This window comes from Aulonocara sp. 'chitande type north' Nkhata Bay, linkage group LG22, assembly GCF_057382095.1.
Source record: "Aulonocara sp. 'chitande type north' Nkhata Bay isolate Kocher_YH1m ecotype deep benthic linkage group LG22, A_spYH_male_GT1.1, whole genome shotgun sequence".
NCBI classification, from domain to species: Eukaryota; Metazoa; Chordata; class Actinopteri; order Cichliformes; family Cichlidae; genus Aulonocara; species Aulonocara sp. 'chitande type north' Nkhata Bay.
The window spans coordinates 3,120,268-3,146,442 of record NC_141364.1 but is presented as its reverse complement, the minus strand read 5'-3'; the positions used below and the strand labels follow the sequence as shown (position 1 = coordinate 3,146,442).

The 26,175-nt window shown below is 41.9% G+C and overlaps 1 protein-coding gene across 2 annotated transcripts; it reads right to left on the bottom strand.

Annotated features, from left to right (window-relative positions):
* Window positions 1-4,450: 4,450 nt before the first annotated feature.
* Window positions 4,451-12,626, bottom strand: LOC147303199 (CD209 antigen-like protein A). 2 transcript variants are annotated; one of them, XM_086281355.1, is made up of 8 exons: window positions 12,298-12,626; window positions 11,330-11,440; window positions 10,678-10,725; window positions 10,019-10,057; window positions 9,835-9,939; window positions 9,440-9,579; window positions 5,300-5,466; window positions 4,451-4,571 (listed from the first exon to the last, which is right to left on the bottom strand). In XM_086281355.1, exons 1-8 carry the CDS (start codon window positions 12,452-12,454, stop codon window positions 4,451-4,453), a joined length of 888 nt encoding a protein of 295 aa, XP_086137481.1. In that variant the 5' UTR covers window positions 12,455-12,626. The 2 variants fall into 2 exon arrangements, with proteins under 2 accessions (XP_086137481.1, XP_086137482.1); XM_086281356.1 differs by lacking the exon at window positions 10,678-10,725.
* Window positions 12,627-26,175: the final 13,549 nt, after the last annotated feature.

The following is a 26,175-nucleotide window of genomic DNA, read 5'->3' as shown; positions in this document are numbered from 1 at the left end:
GTTCCCCAGTCGTGTCTCTGTGTTTCTGCTGTTTCCTGTTTTACTCTGACAGTCTCTCGTCCTGTGTGCATCTTGTTTAGTTTTGCTTCCTGGTCTCGTTCGTTTGATTATGTTCAGCTTTGTTCCCACCTGTGATCTGTTCCCTTGTGTTTCTTCTCACAGCCTCCTTCATTCCCTCCAGCTGTGTGTTCGTCTGTTTAGTATTTCTTGGTCTAGTTATGGTGTTTTGTAGTCAGTAATAATTGTCTTTAAGTTTGGTTTCTGTCTCCGACTCCCACATTTTATCTGCTATCCTGCCTTGCCTCACACAGCGGTACATGACAGGAGATCTCGAGCACTAAAATAAAGCAGCAGACTCCGACCTACAAGTGGCAGCAAGTAGCCATTTCCTTTCTTGAGGAAAAGCTGAAGTGGAAGCGTTGGCTCACCCCTGGTAGGAGCACATTTTCAGTGGTACTCACCGGGCTCTAAGGGGTCCTCAAAGACGCCGTGTTCGTCCACCTGCTGCCCTGCCTGCACCTGATGCTCTGCAGCTGAAAGTGGGCATCATCCACCCATCTCTGGTTGCTCACGGTTGTTGATGAGCCTCTCTGCTGCCCACTCATTGGCCTGCCTCCTCATAAGCTCTTCCACCTCGATCCTCAAAGAGTTTCCTGTCTGGGGCCATCAGAGGCTCAATTATCCGGTTTCCCTTTTTCCTTCACCAAGAAGAAAAAAGTGCAGATTTCCTTCTCACGTGGAGCAACAACCTATCACCAGCTGCCGACTCCACCTGGATGATGCAGTTTTGCTCGCCGGAGATTTTACGGGCCGGCTCATCACAGGCTCTTCAGCTGGAATGATGTTGCATCAGCAGCTCCAAACTCTCCTGTTTCCTCAGGCCGGAGGAGACGACGCTCCTACTATCCTCCCTCTGTGAGTAAAACTGACGATTAGACTCTGCTCTTTGTTCCCACCTGTGGTCTGTTCCCTTATTGTTTGTATTCATTGTCTGCATTCCCTTGTGTTGCTTGTTGTTGGGTCTGAACATACGACCCTGCTGGATTCAGACCACGAGAGACTGCAAACAGAACACAAGAGCCACTGGTACGGTTTGCTTGCAAGGGGAGATTGCCTCCCAGAACTGACACAAGCTCCCTGTAGCCAACTCCAAACTCCCCTCGCAGCCTTTTATTCAGAGAACACACACTGTGAATGTGTTTGTATGTGTGTGTGTGTGTGTCTGTATACGTGACTTCCTGCTACACAACATCTGTTTACAACCATTTAACAACATCCCTATTCATAAAAGGGTCGTCTCCCCCCACCCTGTATATGGCTTAACCCCCTTAATGGTCCACCATATACAAGCATAGGTGAGCCCATGAAGGGCAGGAAGTGGACGTTCCTGAGCAAATAAGGAAACCAGAATCTTTACCTGGAATGTGCCTGCAGTTGAACACTATAGCTGTAGCCTCCCCCACCATCCTACATGCAGGGAGGAGAACAGAAACAAGAATATCTTCAATCATGCAGTTTAAACAAGGTTCACAATTTGAAGCACAACAATGACAATTTTTAACAAAGTCACTCCAACACTTGTCATGATCTCCCTCATCCCTCCAGCTGAGTGTTCTAGTTAGTGTTTCCTGGTTTACTTGTGGTGCTTTTGTAATCAAGAACACCATAACTAGCGCAGCAGCCAGACCCTGAACTTCAGCAGGTAACTGATGAGCAGTCAGGCTGCAGCCTCCGTCTCCACCTGTTCATGCTTCTATAGTAGAATCACTGGGTAGACCCAGAACAAGCTGGAGAAATTAGATCTCTTGGCTGGCCTGGGAACACCTTGATGTTCCCTTGGATAAGCTGGAGGAGGTGTAACTTCCGAGTATCCTGAGTCCTCTGAGTTATCCAGCCAAGCCCCAGCAGGGCTCCTGTCTGCCTCCAAGTCTCCAGAGAAACTCTGCCTTTGCAGCCAATCTTCAAAGCAGCCCCTCCACTGTTAGCAACACGTCCGACCTCCAGAGACGTTCTTTCATCTCCTCCGTTTTCATACTGTCCACATGTTCTGAGCCTCTTCTCCTCTCTGCTTCCGGGCCAACCCCACCATTGTTTTTGTTCTTTTACGTTTCTGCTCTCTGGTTTTCATTTTAGTTCTGGGTAAAAATCTTCTTACCGACTGCTGTTACCGTCAAATCTGAGCTTCTCTTGGTCGACTCTAAATCAACATTATCCAGAATCAACAGTTTCTCTATAACGATCAATAACTCGCCGGTCTCTGTTTCTTCCTCTGTGAAAAGTTTGGGTATCATCCTCGACAGTACTCTATCGTTCAATTCACACATTAATGATGTTACTCAGTCTGCATATTTTCAATTGTGCAACATTAGTTGTCTCTGTCCTTTTCTCACTCCACATGCCGCTGACATTCTTGTTCACAGTGTTGTTACTGCTCGGATCGATTACTGTGATTCACTTCTTTTTGGTCTTACTCAAAAATCCATTAATAAGCTTTAATGTGTCCAGAACTCTGCTGCTCGTATCATCACCAGGACCCCTTCTATAGATCTCATCACTCCCAGTTAGATATCACATCATTGTCAAAATACTTTTGTACACATTTAAGGCTGTTCATCATCTATCTCTGATGACGATCCCGTCTCGGTGTCTTAGATCTCCTTCTTCTCTCTCTCTAGCCCCGCCCCCTGTCTTGCCACCGTGGCTTTCAGCTGCTCTGCTCCTCGACTCTGGAGTTCACGACCTCCTGATTTAAGAAATATCTCTTCCTTCTCTCTCTTTAAGTCTAGACAAAAACTCACTGGTTCAAAATAGCTTATCCCACATAACCTCTCCACTCTGCTATGTTAAATTAGTTTTATGCCTTATGACTTTATGATTGTGTAAACTGCCTGCTTTTCTGTTGCTTTTATTATTCTGCTGTGTACAGTGTCCTTGAGTGTTCTTCAAATAAAATGTGGTAAAATGAAAGTGATGATGGTGGTACTGTAATGTTTCCATTACTGCCACCATCAGGCCAAACTTTGCTATGATTATAATTATTTAAAGTTGTAGTTATTCTGGGACCACTAACTTTTGTACATTTACATATTTTACACTATTTAACCGTTTTTGTTTTTAAAGAAAAGCAGAACGATGTGCAGCCAGAGTTTATTTCAATGTTTAAATGAACACACTGAAGTTACAGGTTGCAGACATGGTACAGAGAGGGTGGAGCTGCCTGTAGCTGTCTGTGGTGCTGAAGCTTTCAAACATTTCATACCAACACTGACTACAACTGTGACCACAGGGGGGCAGCATAGAGCCAGAGAGTGTTAGTGTAGCTGTTCAGCCCTATAGTAAGAAACAAGAAGACTGATGAAGGAAAAGCTTCTTCCACTGGTGTAACACACAGGTTTGTATGAAGTCACACTAACTAACCAGCAGTAACCCACATTTGATCAAAGCAGGGGCAGAACTTTAATAACAGGTTATAATGTGTCATCACAGTTGTTGTCAATCCAAACACACTTTCTGATTGTTGCTGTTTATTGTAAAAGAACAACACACTTGTGGTCTGACCTAATGCTGTAGTGCAACAACAACTATACAAATGTGAGCTCAGTGCAGACTATGCTGGCTCACTGCAGCCTCTTGTGGTACAAAGTGGTATTACATGAGAGTACAGGCTGGCATCAGCTGGATGCTAACTTCAGTTCATATATAGATGTGTTGAACGTGACGTCAGAGATGTTTTCTTTATATTCTGTTGATGTTTTGAAATATTTCAAAGTGTCTCCAAGTTAAATGTTGAACCTTTAATATAGCGACACTTAGAGCTCTGAAGCCGTTTTCTCTCTTTTACTATTCAACCAATAAGTTACTGAGTAAGTTATTTTATCTGTAATTAAAGTCATCAACACTTAAAGCTTTATGTGAAATATGTTTTTCAAATCCATCATACAAAAAATTAAATACAACTTCCATATAAAATGCAATACAAAATATATATGACTTACATAACACGATTAACATTTAATGTCTTTCTGTCACTTTCACATACACAGAGGTTTAAAAATGTCCTTCTGATGTTCCAGCTGATCAGAACCTTTAAAATTCTTATTAATCAAACATATTTTTTGCTGAATTTTTAGAAACAAGACATTTACTGAAGTTTTAGGACCAACAGACTGATGAATAAACCAAGTAAAGCAAAGTAAAGACAAGCTGCACTTTGACTTTTATTAGAACAATTTGCTGGAACTACAGAGTAATGAAGTACTTCAAGGTTTTGTGTGGATGACTTCCAACCTTACTGTACAGCACAGAGCACAGAGGGACAATATATGTAATCAATATATGATGCAGAATGAACAAGTAAAGACTGTAAGCTGAGTCTGAGGCTCATGCAGGACATTTCATAGTGAGGTGTCTTTGGTTGGATTATTCAAACATTTACATCAAAGCACCAAACTCATTTCTCACAGATGAAGGTCATTGAATTAGGATAATATGACTGTGTCCATTTCCCATCACCGTCACAGCAGACTGCATAGTAACCAGAACGGGGATTCTCATGTCCTTCTGCCCAGAACCTGTCAGAGAGATCAAATCTGATATGAAACTGGACTAAACTCATAACTATTGTCACATTCATATAAATATGCGTCTCTTTTGGAATATTTCCAATATTTGCTGTATTTCTTGCCCAGGTTTCTCGCCCACTTTCCCTCCTTTAGACTTTTCTCTGAGAATCATCATGCACACTAAAACAGCTTTCAAGCTTTGATGAATATGAAATCTTCCTGCTGTAAAAATGGAGAATAAAAAGAAGTCAGAGCTGACTTTCTGCTGTTTGAAACTGTTTTGTCAGCTGTTTACAGACATCACTTTGAAATGTGTGTCTATCAGGTCATATTTACTGAAGCTTCTTCCTTCATATGTTCTGAAGTTTTACAAACACCAAAGAAGAAGAGACAGGAATTCTCTGAAACACTTTTTGTTCTGTGAGAAAAGAAACATTACAGCACAAAAACATGAAGACAAATTGAACAAAGTGAAATGTGTCGGTCGCTGCTTTGAACATGTTTCAATCCTGATTCCTTCAAACTGACTTGTTGTAACTGAACGTCATCACAGACTGCAGATGAAGAGAGTTCAAGCACAGCTGTTCATTCAAAGGAGGATTTCTGCTTTTCTTTACATTCAGTTTGTGGGGCTGTTGGAAAATAGCTCAGCTCATGTATTGCTGATCTATCTTCCAAAACATCCATGTTTCACTTCTAAATAATAACTCTGGAATAGAAACAAACTAATGTCTCACGTTTCTGTCAGCGCTGATCCGTCCACCCATTCCCATTTAGATGGCCAATCATATCCTCCTGATGGCCAATCATATACTTCTGATGACCATTTATATCCTCCTGGTGTCCATTTAGCTTCCAGACCAATCCAGGACTCTCCTCTCAGGTTCAGTTCATTGACAAATTCCTGTTTGAGAAGAGACACAAATATTGTCTCCAGTCATGATTCAGCACTTCTGTTGTAGTGACATCATCTTGTGAACATGTCTGAAGGAAGAATAACTGTGATGAAACTTTTCTTCCATTGTGCAGAAATCAGAAAGAGCCAAAGAATCAATGAATATCAGCTCCTCCTGTAGCTCAGTCAGTGTTGCAGTGGAATCAGTGTTAACAAATCATTTGATTCAGTTGGATTGAATCAGAAAAATAATCTGGATTATGAGGATTTCTCTCATTTTATAACATTTCTGTTATTTCAATGTTTTGTGTTGACTTGGTTTCTAAGGATCATCTGAACTGGTTCCCATTTAATCCTGGTTCTTTAACTGCTTTGAATTCCTCTCCTTCATAATTCAATGTGAATCTCCAGTTTGCTGTATTGTAATCGATCCACCTCCCAAATCCTGCAATCATTTCCTGAATGGATTCTCTAATCTTCTCTCATCTGTTATTGTTCATAAAGTCATTTTAGTAGATGAGTCTAATTTACTTATTGATGATCCCTCTAACAACACTGCCACACAATTGATGAACACTGCAGCATCATTTCATGTAGTGCATCATGTTGTCGGCCCCACACATAACGCTGACCTTCCACATGTCTGACCTACTATCCAATCACAGATGTATCATCTTTGACAGGCTTACAGTCAGTGTTGTCTTCCCAGAGACAAACTGCTGTCACTCCCATGTCTTCTAATGACTGTGGACATTTTTAGATTTCTTCACTGGCAACATCAACAGTATCAGGTCAGAGTTCAAGTCTGTACCTCTTCAACCGCCCCAAGTCTCTCCTCCAGTTCTGTTGTTGGAGTTCAAACTCCTTCCTGCTGCCATCTCCCCCTGACTTCTCTCTATTAGAAACCAGTCCCTTTCATTTCAGCTGACTTTCAAACAGCCAGAGTCTTTGTGAGTGGGATCAACCCTCCTTACATCCCACTGTTTTAAATCAAGTTGCTCGTCAGCTCCTTCAGATCTTTGATCAATTCCAACCTGGTTCCAGACAAACCACAGCACTGAAACAGCTTTCATGAAAGTTACTAACCAGATTCTTCTGCGCTGGGATAAAGACTCCATTTGAGTCCTGCTTGACTTCTCTGCAGCCTTCATACTGTTGATGGTGCTCCTCTTATTAACACAGTCAAAGGAGCTTGCAAAGAAAAGCGTCTGGACTTCTTTAAGTTACTTGAAGACGTTTCACCTCTCATCCGAGAAGCTTCTTCAGTTCTAAGGTCAAATGGTGGAGAGTCCCAGATATAAACCTAGTGGGAGTGACCCCCCACAGAGGGACAAAAGGACCCCCTGATGATCCTCTAATCGCCTGAGCCAAGGTGTGGAACTGGGTGTGGGCCCCAATCAGCCAGAGTTTCGGGTGGGTTCATTGTGACCAAAGACCACAACATCACTGTTTTACCAGCTGATAAGGGAAGATGCACCGTGGTCCTAAACACTACAGATTACCACACAAAGATCACTACTCTCCTCAGTGACAACAATACCTACGAAGCCTTAAAGCGAGACCCCACAAGCAGCTACAAAAAGAAAGTTATAGCTTGCCTTCAAGACTTTGAAAAGGACAAAATTATTGACCGCCTCACATATCACCGCCTTTACCCAGGGGATGCCATACCCTGCATCTATGGACTTCCTAAAATCCACAAGGAAGCTGTCCCACTCAGACCCATAGTCAGTAGCATAAACTCAGCCACTTATAACATTGCTAAACACCTTGCTACCATCCTTGCTCCTCTCGTGGGGAACACCCCACACCACATCAAGAACGCCACCGACTTCACCGACAAGGTCCAGAAACTTACCCTGGATCCAGATGAAACCATGGTGTCCTTTGATGTAGTCTCTCTCTTCACTTGCATACCCACCACAGAGGCCGTGGAGACTGTCAGAAAACGACTACAAGAAGACAGCTCCTTGGAGGACAGGACCAACTTCACAAGAAAGGCTCTTGGCTCTTTCAAAGGAAGAGTACCCAGCCACTGGTAAAGATATGTGGACGATACCTGGGTCAAAATCAAGACACAAGAAGTGGAATCCTTCACTGCGCACATTAACGCTGTGGATAAGAACATCAAGTTCACCAGGGAAGACACAAAGGACAACTGTTTGCCTTTCCTGGACTGCGCTGTGCACATTGAAGAGAACGGCAACCTCAACATCGAAGTTTACCGGAAGCCCACACACACGGACCAGTACCTCCTCTTTGACTCCCATCACCCTCTGGAACACAAACTTGGAGTAATTAGGACCCTACACCACCGGGCAGAACATGTTCCCTCTAAGCCTGAGGGAAAAAGAAGGAACACACACATGTAAAGGAAGCACTCAAAACGTGCGGCTATCCTAAATGGGCGTTCTTAAAGTCAGCAAAGAGGCACAGAAAAGAAGACCAGACACCAGCGAGGGAGGATAAGAAGGACAGACGCAACAACATTGTCATCCCCTATGTAGCCGGTGTATCAGAGGAACTCAGGAGAGTTTTCTCCAAGCACGACATCACAGTGTATTTCAGACCAAGCAACACACTCAGACAGAAACTGGTTCACCCAAAAGACAAAACTCCTAAACACAAGCTTAACAATGTGGTGTTTGCTGTACAGTGCAGCGAGGAATGTCCAGACCTCTACATTGGAGAGACCAAACAGCCACTTCACAAGTGCATGGCACAACACAGAAGAGCCACCTCCACAGGACAAGACTCAGCAGTCCATCTGCATCTTAAGGATATGTTCACATTTTGGACAGAGAGGACAGATGGTTTGAAAGAGGAGTGAAAGAAGCATCTATGTCCACTGTGAGCGACCATCTTTGAATATCAAACAGATACTTCATATTAATCAACGTGTGTCCTCATCTGAGTCCCACATGCCTCAGTCCTTGGACCAGTTCTGTTCTCTTTATAAATGCTGCCCCTGTGACATCTGCTTAATGGTTTTAATGGGATCTCCTAGCACTGCTGTGCAGATGACACACACACTAATGCTTTTCTGTCGAGCCTCTCCTGCCTCAGTGAATGCTTCTCTGTCATCATTTCATGGATTTAAACTTCCTTCATCTCAAACTGAAGTTGTGCTGTTTGGCTCAGTTTCTCTGAGGAGGTCAGTCAGTACATCGTCCCCCTCACCAGTAACATCCAATCACCTGTTAAAGATCATTTTGAACCAACAGCTGCATTTTGAGCCTCACATGTCAAAGGTCAGCCAGTCTTGTTTCCTTTAGCTCAGAAATATTGCAAAGATCAAATCTTTACTGTGATTCAATCATCTGGAACTTTGAGTTCATACTTTCTCCTGCCTGATTATTGTAATTCACTTTTCACCTGCATTTCTCAGTCCTCCATAGTTGGTCTGCAGTTAGTGCAGAACTCAGCAGCAAGGCTGCAAACAAAACCTGGCCTGCAGTCTCATATCTCACCTATTCTTGCTTCTCTTCACTGGCTTACAGTGAAATTCAGAATCCTCTTTTAAATCCTGTTATGAACATATAAAGCTGTGCATGAACAGGCCCCTGCTTATATAGCAGAGCTTCTTGGACCTTATCACTGCAGCCGGCCTCTCTGATCATCTAATCAGCGTCTCCCAACTGTCCCTCGCTCTGATTTGAACACCAGAGGCCATCGTGCTTTTGAGCTTGTTGCAGCCAAACTGTGGAACAGCCTTCCTCAGACTATCAGGTCAGCTGACTGTCAACGGCTGAAACTCATTTTTACAGGTTAGCTCTCCCTCAATCTTTTCCCCTTTATTTTCCTCCATAGTTTCTAACTGTTGTGTTTCTGATGGAATGAATGTGCTGCTTTGTTTATGTGTCTGTATGTTTGCACATGTATACTTATCATCAATGTGTGGCTTTAATTCACAGTATGAAGAACTTTGTAACTCACTGTCAGCTCCATCAAAGATCACACAGACATGAACAAACACACCCACCTGTTCCTCTTTGCTGTTTATCATCACCAGATCAGCTCCTTTATCCTGACAGGCTCTCCTGCTCTCAGACCAAGTTTTCCACTCAGTGGATTTAAAGTAACAGCTGCTTCCAAGCCTCGTCCATCGATCAGGACACTTCTCTTAAAGTCAAACACATGTTTTAAAGTCAGACTTTGTGTCCTGTTGTATCACATTAATCTTTGGTCCCTGTCATTTTCCCTGTAAATGCTTCATTTAAACTCAGGTTTTCTCTCTTATTCATAATGAACTGAAACTTACATTTATACAGAGAAACTGTTACACAGCATCAAACATGTAGGATTCAAAACAAAGACACAATCAGGTTATCACTGTGTAACACTGATGTTTTCTATCAGCTATTCAAACTTTATTACCTTCTATCTTCTCCTTCAGCTTCTTCACTTCTTCCTGTAGCTGACTGTGGTTTTTACTCAGTTCATCATAACGGCTCTGTAACTGAGTCAGGCTGGTTTTTGTGTCTTTAGAGTAAAAAGATTCAAATTAAGTTAAAATGTTCTACAAATATATCTGTGATATAAGAACTTGGTGTTTGCTTACCTTGAAGTTCATCCTGCAGCTCACTCTTGTTCAAAGCATCTGAAATATTTCAGTGAAACCAAAATAAAATAAAATAAAATAAAATGAGTGAAACATTGAACAGAAATAATCTTCTTCCTCTGCTTTGTCAAATATCAATAAGAGTCAGAAACTTGCAGCCATTGCTCTTTAACATGTCCTGTGGGTGGAGGTGTTAGAACTACAGGAAATCTGATGAGCTAAATACGTATCAACTGTGAACAAAAACCACTGACAAGATTCAGAATAATTGTGCTTCAGTGTGGAGGAAGAAGGTGAAGAGTCAAACAGCATTTCTACACCTGTAGTCAGAGATGTTATCTTTAGGTTTTTGAAAGAACAGACAAGCTGCCGTGGGAATCAACACTTCCTCATATCAAAGGTGTTTCCATGTGATCAGGTACTTCCTGTGGAAGTACTGCTCTCACTGTGTGTTTCCTGTTTTACTCTGAAGGAGTTTGTAGGGCTGAGCTGCCCTTGACTGTGAACAGTTTCTCCTGTTTATGTTAGTTTGGGAGGTCAGCTGCTGTCATTTGGTTTGTTTCTTTTTTTTATCTTAACACAAGAAGCTGATTCAAAATGTCAAATCAGTTACCTTTCAAATCCGTCTCCAACTCTGACAGTTTTTAATAGTTTCTTACCTTCCATCTCGTCCTTCAGCTGCTCTTTTTCCAAACTCACCAAAATATCTGGTTAGAAATGCAACAAAACCGAAGATTTAAAATTTAAAATGATTTAAATAAAGTTTTTCATTTTCCAATGAGATGAATGGAGCTAACATTAGCTTGTTAGCTACCTGCTTAATACACCAAGTGAACTAACTAGTCGCACAATGACAGACGGCCACTGTCTAACATAGTGTGGCTGCACCTGCATCAGTCTGCAGCAGATGCTGCTGCCTGTCTGCTTTGTTGATGTAATCACAGAATCAGCGTGTTGAGTGAAGAGTTTGAAGGAACAACAAGAACATTCACTCCACAACACACACAAGATATGAGCCAGGAATCATGCACACAGACACACACCTGCTAATCAGTGCTAAGTAACAGACTGATGAAATACTAGAAGCTCAGTCAGCAAAACCAACGTGTTGGTCAGGCTGTACCACACAGCAGCTCATATTATTGATCAGAGAATTCCATTTAAAATGCCACCGTGCAGTTTTTATGAAGAGGAAACTATCCTTAGAGACCAAAACTCATTTGGTCCTGAATGGAAACATGTTTTTACTGCAGCAAAGGTGCTCATTTTAACATGGGAGTGTATCATGAGCATGATAATAAAACTCCTCACAGCGTGTTGTGATTCCAGCCAGAATCAGCAGATACAGAACCACCAGCTTCACTTCAACAGCTCTGAAACGGCTTCTTTTCACAGCTGGAAGCTTCTTCTGGGCTTTTATTTCTACGAAGGCAAAATGGAGAGAAAAGAATTTGTTAATTTAATTATTAAACATGTTTTAATCATAATTTGTTTCCCATTTTTCAAGCGTATTTTATTGGTTTATCGTCAGAAAGACTTTCCACCTGCAGCCGACCTGATGATGAGCTGAACAAGTTCATTCCAGCAGTTTTGATATTTACAGGAGACTTTGTCACATGTTCGTCTTCAGGTGACTTTTACATATGTGAGAACAGAGACTCTGATTGACAGAGAAACGCTTTGATGTGACTCAGAAACAGACGAATGTGTATCAGCGTGTTTCACACAAAGACCAGATCATGAGGACAATGTTGGTTATTATAACATGAATATTATGTCATTAAAACAATATCTCCATGATTTGCTGAAATGAAAACAGAGTTGTTATTCATTGGTCTGATTTCCTGTCAGCTAAAACTAGCTGTGACAAGTGTGCTTCGAGTAGTTTCTGTGGTTATACTCGCTCCACAGTGTCGAGCAACACTTCCTTGTTTCTTATATTTCTGCCTTCACCACTGATCTGTGAGATAACTCCTCCAACACTTTTCTGTCAGCTTGTTTCTACACTTACTAAAATAACACACTGATACTTTAAACTAGACACTTTTTATCATTTATTCTCTAAATAAACAGAAAACATTAAAAAATATAGAAACATATAAACCATGATAAGAGCAGAGACTGCACACCTTCACCAAAGCTTGAACTTTCCTCCACACCATGAATAAACTGAGTCTCTGGATCCAAAAGCTTTGATGGATCTGTATTAGTTTGATATTTTATTGAGAAGATGGAAACAGTCTCTCCTGATTCCTGATGCCTCAGTATTTGATACTTACCTCCGTCCTGTGTTGAAACATGGACCTGACGGTCTGTGCAGGAGTCCACATTCTCATGGAGGAGGACCAGTCCCTCCAGTCTCTCTCCTCTGTCCTCTCCTTTGCTGTATTTCACATTCATGCTCAACTCTGGATCCTCATCAATGATGGAAGACATTTTAAGATGCTCAGTTTTCAGCAGTGTCAGTTTCCTGTGCAGCAGAGCCGTCACTCAGTCGCTGTGTTTCTCTGTTAACTGGAGCTTTTCTATGTGAAGCTGATTCTGATTCTGCAGTAAATCATAAGTAAATGTTGGTCCTCTGTATTCTGATGCTGCTGTCGCTTCGCTGTCTCTGTCTCTCTGTGAGCTGCTTTCAACAGGAGGTACAGACGTCATGACAGGAAAAGCTAAACCACATTTTGTTCATAGTTAGAATTAAAACTGATAACACAAAGTCCAGATAAACAGAATCAACTTTCTGGGTTTATTCAACAAATTAAACTAAATTTCCTTCAAAATAAAATGTTTGCATTTTATTTTATTTATTTATTCATTCATGACTTGAGTTTATGAACTCTACTTTTTCACAGATATTTCTTTGTTCTTGTTTTTTGGACAGAGACCATTGAAACAGTAAAGAAAGTGGAGAGAGAGGGGCTGAGCTGCAGCACAGAGCCTGGGCTGAACATGAACCTGAGCCTCTGCAGTACTTTTTACTGCTGCTAGTCTTTCTGTCCTGACAGATGTGATGATCTGATCTGTGACTAAATAAGAACACAGACGTGTTTATATGACAGCCGAGTCACATGATGGAACAAATTTATAGGACAAAATGATAAAAGTGCATCTGAACGGTTTCTGAAAATATTTTTCTTATCTGATATGAAACTCACGAATACGTTGTGCAACATTTAATGTGCCACGCATCCTCGTGTCCTCATTTGACATCATCATCATGTTACAGCCGAGATAAAATGGAGGGGGGGGAGGGGAAGAGAGAGAGAGAGAGAGAGAGAGAGATTGACAGCGAGTCTTGAGATGTGAGAGACTTGTCACGTTTAGTGTGTTTGGAGTGTGTAGATAGCAGTGTCAGGAAAGTTCCTATGAAAAAGTAATTAATTATAGTAACTAGTTACTTCTTCAAAAAGTAACTGAGTTACTAGATTCTAAAAGTAATTAATTACTTGAAAAGTAACTTTTGTGTTACTTTAAAAAAATGTTTAACACTCTGGGGTCCAGGGTATAATCCATTTTTAACTACTTTTGATGTTTCCTCCACATTTCACCTTTAAAAACTATTTACTTGCCTTGTTTGGTCTCATTCTCTTCAGCACAACCTCACGTGTCTGAATTTACAGTCATGTTTTCATTTTGACAAACTGTATTAACACAACTGATCAAAATCAGACAAAAAACTGTAACAACCACAAACATGTTTAATGATCATATTTCATAACTTTAAATGCAAATATAAACTGTCAATTTTAAAATCCTATGCACAAGTTTTGCAAACAACAAAGTTATTTGCATCCATTTAATTTTACCTTGATTTTTTAAATAACCATTTCAAACTATTTACAGAACAATCAGCTGTTCTTCAACAAGATGTCACACAAATTATTTGTGCCAAATATTTCTGTCCACTATAAAGGAAACATCACAGCCTGATACCTGCAGGTCTGACAGCAGCAGGTGTGACACTCCTGTTCCTACCTGGAGACAGCAGTCGCCTCATTGTTCTGACACACAACACAAAACTATCCACAACACTACACACTAACTACACAAGACAACACACTAACTACACACTCCAAACACACTAAACGTCACAAATCTCTCTCTCTCTCTCTCTGTCACTCCTAAAACATCTCCCTCTTCCTAAACAACCAAATGTCATGTTGCCATATCATTTTTTAATTGGTCGACATGGTGCATTTTTCCACCAACACAAAACGGGTGTTTTTGTTTTGTTTTTTTTTATTTTTTGCTCATAAGCAGAGAGGTCTCGCTGCGCTGTCCTTAGACAGCAAACGTGACGAAACTATTGAGGGAAAAACGCTGCGTATATATTGTTTATCATGACTCTGGTTTTACGTGGCACAATTTACAAACCTTGTTGCTTTGTCATCTTGAAGTGGTCATGTGATTGGCTTACCACGACTACTTTATTCTTCCTCAGTCAAACAGCAGCACTCGTGCCATTGTTTTGCCTCCTGAGCTCCAGGTGTTGTGCCAAAAACTGATCGTCTACCAGAAAGTGATTGCTGTCCGTGGTCAATCTGTAGCATCCAGATTACTTACAGCTACTTACGTGCAACTGATATAAGATGCAGTAAGCTGAACACAGCTTCAACCGTCTGTTTGTTGAAAAATAGTAACGCGACCGCATTTTCTTGTTAGTAACCACAGCTGGACTGGCGGTGATTTTTTGTTTTTACGGCCGATGATTATTTATTTCATTTTTTTAGTAACGGTATAAACAATGAAAGGTGTTGGATTGGCCAGATGCTGGCCGATGTGTCAAAATAACTCAGTTGTTTGGTGGTGGCTGTGGCGGAGCTTCCACAGAGGCCAGCAGGTGGATGTTCATAAGGTTAGTTAGTAGAGTTGCCGTCCCGTACAAACAATGGCGTGTCCAGCGGGGTGGCCTGGGGGGGCACAGGCCACCCCCCCAACCAGACTGGCCACCCCAGGTGCCACCCCAAAGGCAAAACAATAAAATTCAATCAAATATCAAATGTCCGATTATGTTTTCACGGTGACGCTCAGATATCCGAGTGTAAGTGAATGCAGCATCGGCTTCTGCGCTATGTGCATCACGTTAGCAAAGGTAGGAGAGCCAAGCACGAAAGACGCCACTGCAGGAAACAATTTTTCGGTGAAAGAAAATGAGGACAGAATAAATGTCCCGGTAAGTAATATTAAGTTTGTTGAGTTTAGTAAACTTCGGTGAAATTAGAATACCAAGGAAAAAATAACACTTAAAGAATTATCGCAGCCGTGGAATATTTCAGACAGTATGCTACTGAGGGCAGCTAACATAAGAGTTATGAGTTATAAGATGTAATCTAAGTCGTAACATTGCTGTATGGAGCTGCAGATTTGGTTGCAGGTTAACATAGCTGGACTGGCCATCGGGCTTATTTGACTTATTTTTTATTTTTTTTGTAACGGCATGAACAATGAGAGGTGGTGGATTGGCCAGATGCAGGTCGATGTGTAGAAATAACTCCGTTGTTTGGTGGTGGCTATGACGGGGCTTCCACAGAGGCAACAGGTGGATGAGGGAAGGGGAGGCAGGAGGAGAGCCCCGAGGCAGCCACCAGTCCGAGTGTCAGGTGAACTGAACTTCAGGTAAGAAGTTATGACCTGCAGTCTATCTGGGTCAGATATAAACTAAGTTTAGGTGGAGTTTATTTTCGTTGTGCTGACTTTTTACTGTCAGTTGCAATAACTCGTACTGCGTTCTAGCCAGCTTGACGGAGTTTTTATACAGCTGTTCGGTTGCTATGATGTTACTGATAGTGAACTTTATTTTATTCATAAGGTTAGTTAGTAGAGTTGCCAACGGCTCCTTAAAAAAATGGAATGGTCCCTCATTCAGAGAAAATATTACACGTTTCGTATTGAGCTGAGAAGAGACGCAGTTTGTCCCGAACTTCAGCTAGAATGGAAAAAGACACAAAGCTGGATTTATTCTGTCTTTACGCTGCACAGCGGCCTCTTCTCTCATTCTCTCCCCCTGCCTCTCCTGTTGCTACTTCAATCATGAAACTGATCAATGATCAGCTGATCGGCTTTTCTCTCTTGTTTATTTATCGCCCACTTTGCGCCAGAAACAGGAAACCAGCAGATGTTGCGCTAAACAACAGCAGCACGTTTAAGCTTGATCAGCTGTTGTTAGAATTTATTTAATATTAATTTCTAGTATCAGCTGATGTTTGCTGGAGCCACAGCTGTAAAGCTGCTGGTCATGATGTCTGTTTGTATATGTGGTGAGAGGGAAACATGAAACCAGGAGATGTCCTTACTGAATCATCAGAGCTGAACAGGTGATGGAGAAACAGGTTTACCTTTTAGGTGACATGAATGAGTTGAAGGGAAGTTATGAACTGTTTCTGAGAGACAAATAACACCAGGATCCTTTTTTATGTAGCTGAGAGCTGGTAACTGTGCAGGGGCGGGTCTAGCAAAGTTTTGCCAGGGGGCCAGGTAGGGCATTAACAGGGAAAGGGGGCACAAAGACATACTTTTCTTTCTTATTCTCAATTTAAATATCTAGCTTTTATTAAATAATTATCTAAATCTTACAACCAAAGTTTTTATCTGACGTAAAATGTATAGAAATCATACATATACCAAAAAGACTGTACATCACTGTCACCACAGCGTTTGTTTTCATTCAAAGTCTTTATGGCTTTACTACCTGGTGGGCCGGTCAGTAGTCAAAATGCCCGATTTTCTGTCCCAGTCCAGCCCTGCAGGTTATACTGGCAGTGTCACCATGCCAGCTGACTGTATTTCATCATCAGCCAGTGCTGTTCTTTATCAATATTACCAAAGTTTACCATAAGGCAGCATAGAAAGTATTTACTTGCTTTCAGGTTTTATTCAAATGTTAGTCTTTTCAGTTGTTTCTCCACTTTTTTCCTGTTTCAAAATCAAACACCAGTTTGTGAGAAGATTATCTTCTTTTTTTAACAGGCAGAGAAAGTTTTACATTGGAACTGGCTAATTTGTCAATTGTTTGTTACAAATGTTTGTATTTTAATATTCAAAAATGTTTTTGCCCAAAACATATGTGCACTATATGTCAGTAAAAATACTATGCAAATATTGATGTCCTTGAATGCTGAGTAAACACTGACAAAGCACTGATTGTATCTCTTGTACTTTATCAACGCAGTATCTAAAAACTTTGCACCGTAGTGGTTAAAATCTCATTCTAATAAGAGTTAAAAGTGCATTTGGTTATTAGGTTTATAGGATTATTGAATTATGGTTAATGGTTGGTAGAATTTTTTTTTTTAAACATTATCTGCCAATTAAATCTGCCACCCTTCTCCAAATCTGTGCCCCTACCTGGCCCCCCCAACAAAAATTTTCTAGACACGCCACTGCGTACAAACGGAATCGTCCCACATTCAGAGAAAATATTACGCGGTAAATGACGTCAGTGCGCACACTGTGTCTGAGGAGGATGTGTGGAAGTGCTTCAGGAAGGTGAACGCACGCAAAGCTACTGGTCCGGACGGGATTCCCGGCCGCGTCCTCAAGTCATGCGCGGCTCAGCTGGCTGGAGTGTTCACACACATCTTCAACCTTTCCCTCTCTCTGTCTGTAGTCCCAGCCTGCTTCAAAATGGCCACCGTCGTCCCTGTACCCAAATCCTCCACCATCTCATCATTGAACTTCTGGCGACCTGTAGCCCTGACCCCCATCGTGAGCAAATGCTTCGAGAAGCTGGTCAGGGACTTCATCTGCTCTGCACTACCCGACTCACTGGACCCTCTACAGTTTGCATACCGCCACAACAGGTCCACTGATGATGCCATAGCCCTGACACTACACACTGCCCTGTCACACCTGGAGAAGAGAGACACGTATGTGAGAATGCTGTTTGTAGATTACAGCTCAGCATTCAATACCATCGTTCCCTCGAAGCTGGACAGGAAACTGCAGGATCTAGGACTGAGCAGCTCCCTCTGCAACTGGATCCTTAGCTTCCTGTCTGACAGACGCCAGGTGGTCAGACTGGGCAGCATCACCTCATCCCCCATCACACTGAACACTGGTGCTCCACAGGGGTGTGTACTGAGCCCTCTCCTGTACTCACTCTACACCTACGACTGCACAGCCACTAACAGCTCCAACATCATTGTGAAGTTTGCGGACGACACTACAGTGGTGGGTCTTATCACCAACGGTGATGAGACGGCTTACAGGGAGGAGGTCAGCGCCCTGACCCACTGGTGTCAAGACAACCATCTCACCCTCAACGTTGCAAAGACAAAGGAGTTGATAGCGGACTTCCGGAGGTGCAGAGAAGTACACACCCCCATCACCATCAACGGCGCTGCTGTGGAGAGAGTGAGCAGCTTCCGGTTCCTTGGTGTACACCTGGCTGAGGATCTTACGTGGTCAGTACACACAAACAAAACAGTGAAGAAGGCGCAGCAGCGCCTCTTCTTTCTCAGGAGACTGAAAAGATTCGGCATGAGCCCCCGCATCCTCAGGACCTTCTATCACTGTGCCATTGAGAGCATCCTCACTGGATGCATCACCACCTGGTACGGCAACAGCACCGCCTACAACTGCAAAGCTCTCCAGCGAGTAGTGCGGTGCTCTGAACAGATAATTGGAGGTGAGCTTCCCTCCCTCCAGGACATCTACAGGAAGCGGTGCCTGAGGAAAGCGGGGAGGATCATCAAGGACTCCAGTCACCCCAGCCATAAACTGTTCAGACTGCTTCCATCAGGAAGGAGGTTCTGCAGCATCCGGTCCCGAACCAGCAGAGTGAGAGACAGCTTTTTCTACCAGGCCATCAGACTGATGAACATAGATACCTCAGCTTCACTACTGGAACTTCAACATTATGCACTACACACTGTATATAAATGCCACTTGTTTTGCACATGTCCAACTACCAACCTCTGTACATTTTATGTATTTTATCTTATTGTTTACTCTATTTAATTTGTAAAATATGTATATACACACGCACACACACACAGTGTTGGGGAGTAACGGAATACATGTACCGCTGTTACCTATTTAAAATACAAAATATGAGTAACTGTATTCCGTTACAGTTACCGTTTAAAAAGGTGGTATTTAGAATACAGAAATAAATGGATTACACGGCGGTACTTCCCTGTTTCATATAATGGTGGGTCAGGCCTGTTTGGGTTTTCTTTGCTACGTTCTTGTTGTTCCAGGTGGCAGCGTTACGGTTGCCAGGGTTACAGGGTGACGCTCTCTCTCTGCGTGTTTCCTGGGTGAGAGAGGCCTTTTTGTTGTTGTTGTGCTAAGCTAATAGGCAGAATGCTACCGGTATAGCTCTAAAGAATGTAGCATCATGGGCAGTGTAGTCCGTGCTGCAGGGAGAATGGACTGCCATACACGTTATGGGTCTGTGAGCGAGGGAGAAAAAGGAAAAGTAGGAGTTGTCATCGAGGAAAAACGGGAGCTGGAAGCATGTAAATATAATAATAACCACAGCAGCCAAGAAGAGAGCCTGATGAGCCCAGTTGTAAGTAAGCTATTAAGACTCGACTGTACGCTGTGTTCGTGTTTTCCTCCAAAAACAATAAGTTCCGTTGGAGCAGCCTTTCAACGCCTCTCTCTGTCTCTCGCAAGCAAAGTTGACCCAGACAACAAAGTAAAGCTAGTTTTCGGCTACAAACCCGACACGGAACACGTATTCGTCAGAGGTCCCTTTACTACGGTTCGGAGCCGCGGACCTTCAGTAACAGTAATAAATAACAGCAATAGTACATTCATGTAGTTGTAAACAGCATGATAATATATTAGGTAATCCAAAGTATTCAGAATACGTTACTCTCATTGAGTAACGTAACGGAATACGTTACAGAATACATTTTAGGGCATGTATTCTGTATTCTGTAATGGAATACATTTTAAAAGTAACCTTCCCAACACTGCACACACATATATATATACACACACGTAGAAAAACATATTTAGTATACACATTCAGTAATATACGGAGCCACGCAGGGGACATGGGAGAAAAAAATAATTAGGGAGGAAAAAAAAAAATTAAGGAGAAAAAAAAAAAAATTAAGACGGACTTTTGCGAGCTCTCGCTCTCTTCGGAGGCCGCCAGCTCGAAGCCAACCGGGAGGTCGAGGCACGATGTGCCGGGAAAGCGGTGTTCCTCACGGCTGTAGTAGGTCTCGACCTCCCGTTAGCTTCGAGCTAGTGGGTGTCAGATCTCCAAAAACGTCGGAGCACTTTTGCAAATATGTGATGTCTTGTAAACCGAGCAGGTATCTGACGTTTACACAACTACATTCACGCCTCAAAATATCTTAAAAGTGTATTTTGGTAAATGGCCTGTATTTGTATAGCGCTTTCTAGTCCCTAAGGACCCCAAAGCGCTTTACACAACCTGTCATCCACCCATTCACACACACATTCACACACTGGTGACCCAGAAAGAGTAATATTACAACTAAGTAGCTGCCGCCATTGTTGGAATTCAACTTTCGCAAGAAAGTTTTGCGAGATCTCGCAATACATTCTTATATTTTGCTTGTTCTTATGGTATTGTATTTTTGCACACCTCTGTTGCTTGTGAAGCTCGCACACAAGAATTTCACTCACATGTAGTGTCCCAGTGTACCTGCACATGTGATGTGAATATAAAAGTCATTTGATTTGATTTGATTTGATTTGAAAAGGAACATAGTTTGTCCCGGACTTCAGCTAGAATGAAAAACGAAACAAATGTAACCCTGGTAAGATTTACAGCAATCAGAAGTACAGGGTTCTTTGAATGCATCGTAGTTCTCGTCTGATAGTTTGATTCCCGGACTTGCCCTGAAGGCATCACCTGCAGCTCGGTGCGCGTGAAGGTGTGGTGTAGAAGAACAAAGACGGCAAGGACAAACTCCATGCTGCCGCGGAGCACGGTTTTTCCCAGTTGAAAGAGAGAAAAGAGGTTCAATTAATATTTGTGAGAGAGCTGTCGTTAGCGGTGAACCACAGACGGGTACCTACCTCGAAGGAGTCGGAGTGTTTCTTCGGAGTGGCGGCTTACTGGGCTTAAGCCCGGGTTGTTTTTTCAGAAGCCCGGGGTCTTTTGGACTGTAATTTTTTCATAGTTAGATGCCTGGCTGACAACTGTATAAAGCAAAAAACTACACACAATATTCGAAGCACATAGTGCACACTGTGGGAATTTACGACTGTGCGTAAATCCCCCCTAATATTGGTATGATCCGAGCTCTGCACTAAGCTGGGCGGGGTAGCTGCTGCCTACGAGTGCGCTGTTTGAGAAACTGAGCTAGGCAGACAGTGAAGAACTGAATTTACCAAAGCAAATCATTCGTACTGTACAAATAATGTAAATATGACGGTGAATCACGAAAGATTGATATCAAACTGATCACTTGACCCATATTACGTTACTTGCTCTTCAAGTGAATCAACAAACGGCGAAATGAAAAGCCGAACAACAACAATGCTGTTTCTTTCGAGAGTCTTAGCTTACATGTGTTTTTTTTTTTTCATATTTTCAGTTGTTTCCCTCCACGGCTAAATAAATCTGTTTCAGTAGTGTACTGATATACAAGAATGGACATAAGGAGCTTCTTTCAAAGAAAAAACTGTGGTAGTATTTTATATATTATGCTTTGTATGTTGTTCAGTATATTTCTATGCAAAACAAGATGAATTTCAATTCACAGCAGTATATTCACAGTTGAAACCAGATATTTACATACACTTTATGGAAAACACAAGAACATTTTTTACTGTACAACATCAATTTAGAGTAAACTTGTTTTGTTTTGGATAAATAAATATTGAAATATCTTTTGAATTGGTTAAATGTCAGAACAAAGAGAGACAGAGCTTCTATTTTTATCACTTTGATCAAATGTAGGAGTAAATATACACTAAGTTTATTGTTAATTAATAAGAAAACTCCAGACGATTCCATTCTGAGCTGAAGAAGCTTCTGATTGGTTAGTAGAGTCCATGTGAGTAAATTGATGGCGCAGCTGTGGATGCATATAAGGCAAAACACAGAGCCTGTTTCTGTGACATAGGAAAATCAAGAGATGTCAACCAAAACACCAGGAAAAGAACTGTGGAGCTCCATAAGTGTGGCTCAGTTTTGAATACAATTTGGTTCCATTTGCAATTAAGAAATACAGATAGTTTCTCTCTTTACTCTTAAAGTTAACAAATATGTTTTTATATTTATCTAAAAAATAAACATTTAGTCTGATTTGATGTTAAAAAAGTGTTTGTGTTTTTATCTGAAGAGTAAATATCTGGTTTCAACTGTATATTTGATGATTGTCAGCACAAAGAGGGAGAGAGAGAGGAACAGAGAGGGAGAGAGGAGAATAAGGACAGAACAGAGATGAACAAGAGCAGGTGAGACACACATGTTAGTCAAATGGTTGTTTACCAAGAGTATCACCATATCATAGGTACTCATGTATCTCGTACCTAGTGTTTCTTTTTAGGTTTGTTATTTTTCAATTTCTATATTTATTAAGTTTTGCAGGCTTGTTTGCACAACAAGGCTAAATAATTATATAAACTTTTCTGAATCTGTACTGTGGTAGAAATAAAAAACAAGTGTAGTGCAGGTCTATGATGATTTTCAGTGCTACTATCATCTAGTTTTGATTCTGGTTCTGTCTTGGTTAAGTCCTAAGTAGTCCTGATTTTGAACTGTTGTAGTCCTGTTTTAATTCCTGGTTGAATTGGGGTTTAGTCCTCGTGTCTTGATACAGCCCAGATTTTGTTCTGCCTTGCTGCTCAATTAAAAAAGTAGTTTAAGATGTCCTGCATGTGATATATATTTTTCCCTATATGAAGTCATTCTTTTTTGAACAAAACTCAAAACAGAGAAAATTAATCTTTCAGTCATTTCCCCCCCCCCCCAAAAAAAAAAAAAAAAAAAAATCCCACATGCATACTACCCTGGGTGTTTCAAATGTCTGGCTCCGCCTCTGCATCTAACATTCTGCATATTTGTGTGCAGACTGTTTTTTTTTTGAGGGACAGTTCTGTGGAATCAGAACGATGCCACCTTGAAACGAAGCCGAAAAAAGTATTGAAACCGAAAAAAAATATTGTAACTGAAATAAATGTATTGAAAAATCTTGTATTGAAACCGAAAAAAAAATTGATAGTGAAAAACACTTACCGTAATTGTCGGGCTATAAGCCGCTACTTTTTGCACAAGCTTTGAACCCTGCGGCTTTTAGTCAGGTGCGGCTTTTCTATGGATTGTCCATGATTTTTGTCATATCGTAAGACGATTTGTTTTGTGTGTTCCGCTGTTGTATGGCACTACGTTGCCGGGCGGAAGGATCGGGGTTCAAGAGTGGTATGTTAGTCACATGTCCGTCCGCCAGGCAACGTAGTGCCGTACGAAGTAGCGCGAAAAACAAACTTCAAAGTAGCGGTGCGCGTTCAGCGGGAGTCGTGGATGATGAGCAGCGATAAACTTGCAAGTTATGCCCAAAAAGCAAGTTATGCCCAACTCCACCGGTGGATTTTGACAGCGTGGAAAAGTGTGAAAACATCCACGATCACCAACGGATTTTGAAGGGCTGGACTGCTGCATGATGGAGAGGACACCGCCACGGCCCTTCTGAGGGTGTTCGACTCTGACACTGACAATGAGGATTTCTTTGGTTTTGAAAGTGACAACGAAGGAGAGAAGGATGATGTTAGGTTTGTAGCATAAACCTATTCGCTGGAACGTTAAGACAATATAATTACACTGCTAAGCAAGACACAAATAGGCAAAGTTCTTCATGTTACTCGTGCACGGGAGAGAACCGGACAACCGCTTGACTCCAGTTGGTCTCGTCCGTTCTCCCGTAACACTGCCCTTTTATTGAGGTTACATGAATATGCATAGGTTCATTAACATACGACGTCTACATACAAACAAAGAGTACCTTGCCTGTGTGTGTGTGTGTGTGTGTGTGTGTGTGTGTGTGTGTGGACTGCTGATCAAAGGGTCAAACATCCTTGGTCAGGAAGAGGGTAGCCTCCCCCTCACCCTAGATGGTTCATCCTAGATAACACGGTGAGGAAGTCCTGCAGTTCATCTAAACAAAGAGCACTTAGACTAGAACAGACGCAACTACGTTAATCCTACCATAAAATAATAAGACACGGTATGACCTCTCATGCTCCCAACGTGCTGTCTAATACACACAAAGTTTGCAGACTATCAAGGATCAAAACCTCTACCAATCTACAACTAATTACAAAACTCTAAGCATATATAAGTAAATATTTCTAAGCATAAATGACAATCAACAATACAAATCTAACATTTCCCCCCTTTTTGACCTTTATGCCTGAAAAGTTCCCAGGTATGAATACCTCATGTCTGACAGTTTCAATGCAAACCTTTTTATACTCAGCATATGTCAAATCACCCTAAATTACTGAAAAGGTACACAGTTCAACAAATGTATTAGCAGTTATCCCATTCCTCATTGAGCTCATCTCATGGCAAACTGCATCTTACGAGCAACCAAAGAAATTGTTAATTTAATAGTGAAACTAAAAAAGTAACATTTTGAAAAACATCTCAACTTGGTGGTGCTTCCTCCGGGTGTGCACATCACATGTCTTTCTGCAGAGTGGTTTAAGCTCTGCAGGGCGTCATGAATGTCTCTTCCAGTTGTTTCCATCACTGTCCATAGGACCAGAGTCCAAATGTATGTAGAATAGACATTCAAACATACCAGTTGGTTTTGTGGTTCGTCAACATGGGTCTCAGCTATTTCCAAGCTGCAGACCTCTCAGCACTCTAGTTTTATGGCCTCTTACCAGCCCCCATCACCTGACTTCAGACCTTCGTCTTGTGAGGGGGATATTTATGACTCCTTAATTGTCCACGCTCTGCAGAAAAAGCTCTCTGTGGAAAGGGTGCTGGGTTCCGTCATCTTACTGCTGTTATGATCCCAGCAGCCTTCAGAGTGTCATCGTATGCACAGTATAGTGGCACAGCATTAGGTGATGTTCATAGGAAACTGCTGTCATCACCACCATAGCTTCTGGTTCCTGTGCTTTCACAGAATCATGATGTCATCCTCGAACTCCTTCTGCGCTGTCGATGGAGCTTGGCACGCTCCCCTCATCCCACGAGTTTTCATGTTCCAACGCTGCTGAAGGTTTAAGGCAGAGCACGTCGTACACCTTAGTCGTCTTCCTCAGCGTCAATATTGAATCTTTCATTGTATTTAAAATCTTGCTGTGGGAAGTCTCCTCTTGATTTCCTGGAAGCTTAGTAGCACAGCTCTCTGTGTGATGTCTGCTGTGCTGAAGATGATCTCTGATCCTCCTGAAGCCTCTCTCCCATCTTGTGGACGATCCTCTCCTCTATTTTGCAGGCAGTTTCATGGTCCTTGCTGTGGCTCCAAGGTCTGATTTCATGATGGGCCCCAATCAGCTTGATCTTTGACCTCAACCACTGCCTGGTCCTGTCAGCTATGCGCTTCTCACTGGGCCTCTGAAGATTTCTCAGGAGATTACTGCTGCACCTGTATTTCCTTGCTAGGAAGACAAACTATTTGGAGAGTATGTCAACAATCATCAAACCACATTCTTTAGTTCAGTGAACTTCACTTATAGGCCATCAAAGCCTCATCTGAACATGGGTGCACCACTTGCATAGGTTTAATATTTGTAAATAAAACGGCTAATCACACAAATCACTGCAACAATAATAAAAAACATTGTTTAATGTTAATCCTTGGACCCCTCCTCTTGACGCATGGACACACCCATGCGTCAACTCACCAAACCTGGATCCCTGTCTTAAAGAAAAAGATTAGCTAGATCATGTCCCAGGCAACATCAGGGCATCTCCTCCCCTGGAGCAGCACCACCCTGGACCCATAATCCTGCAATGAAAATGTTAGTGTGCTGTGCATATTAAGTTTGCTTAACACCTGGCTCTCCCAGGAGCCTGCATACACACCATCATGGCCTGGAAAACAAAATCTGGAAGTGAAATCAAACTTCATACCTGTAAACAATTGTATCACAAGAGTAATAAGCATTCAACATCAGCAAGACAAGTGTCATGTGCAGGTTTTCTCAAATCAGTAACTACAACTATTACCCCAATTCACCTCAGACATGGATTATCCCATGTACTCTGT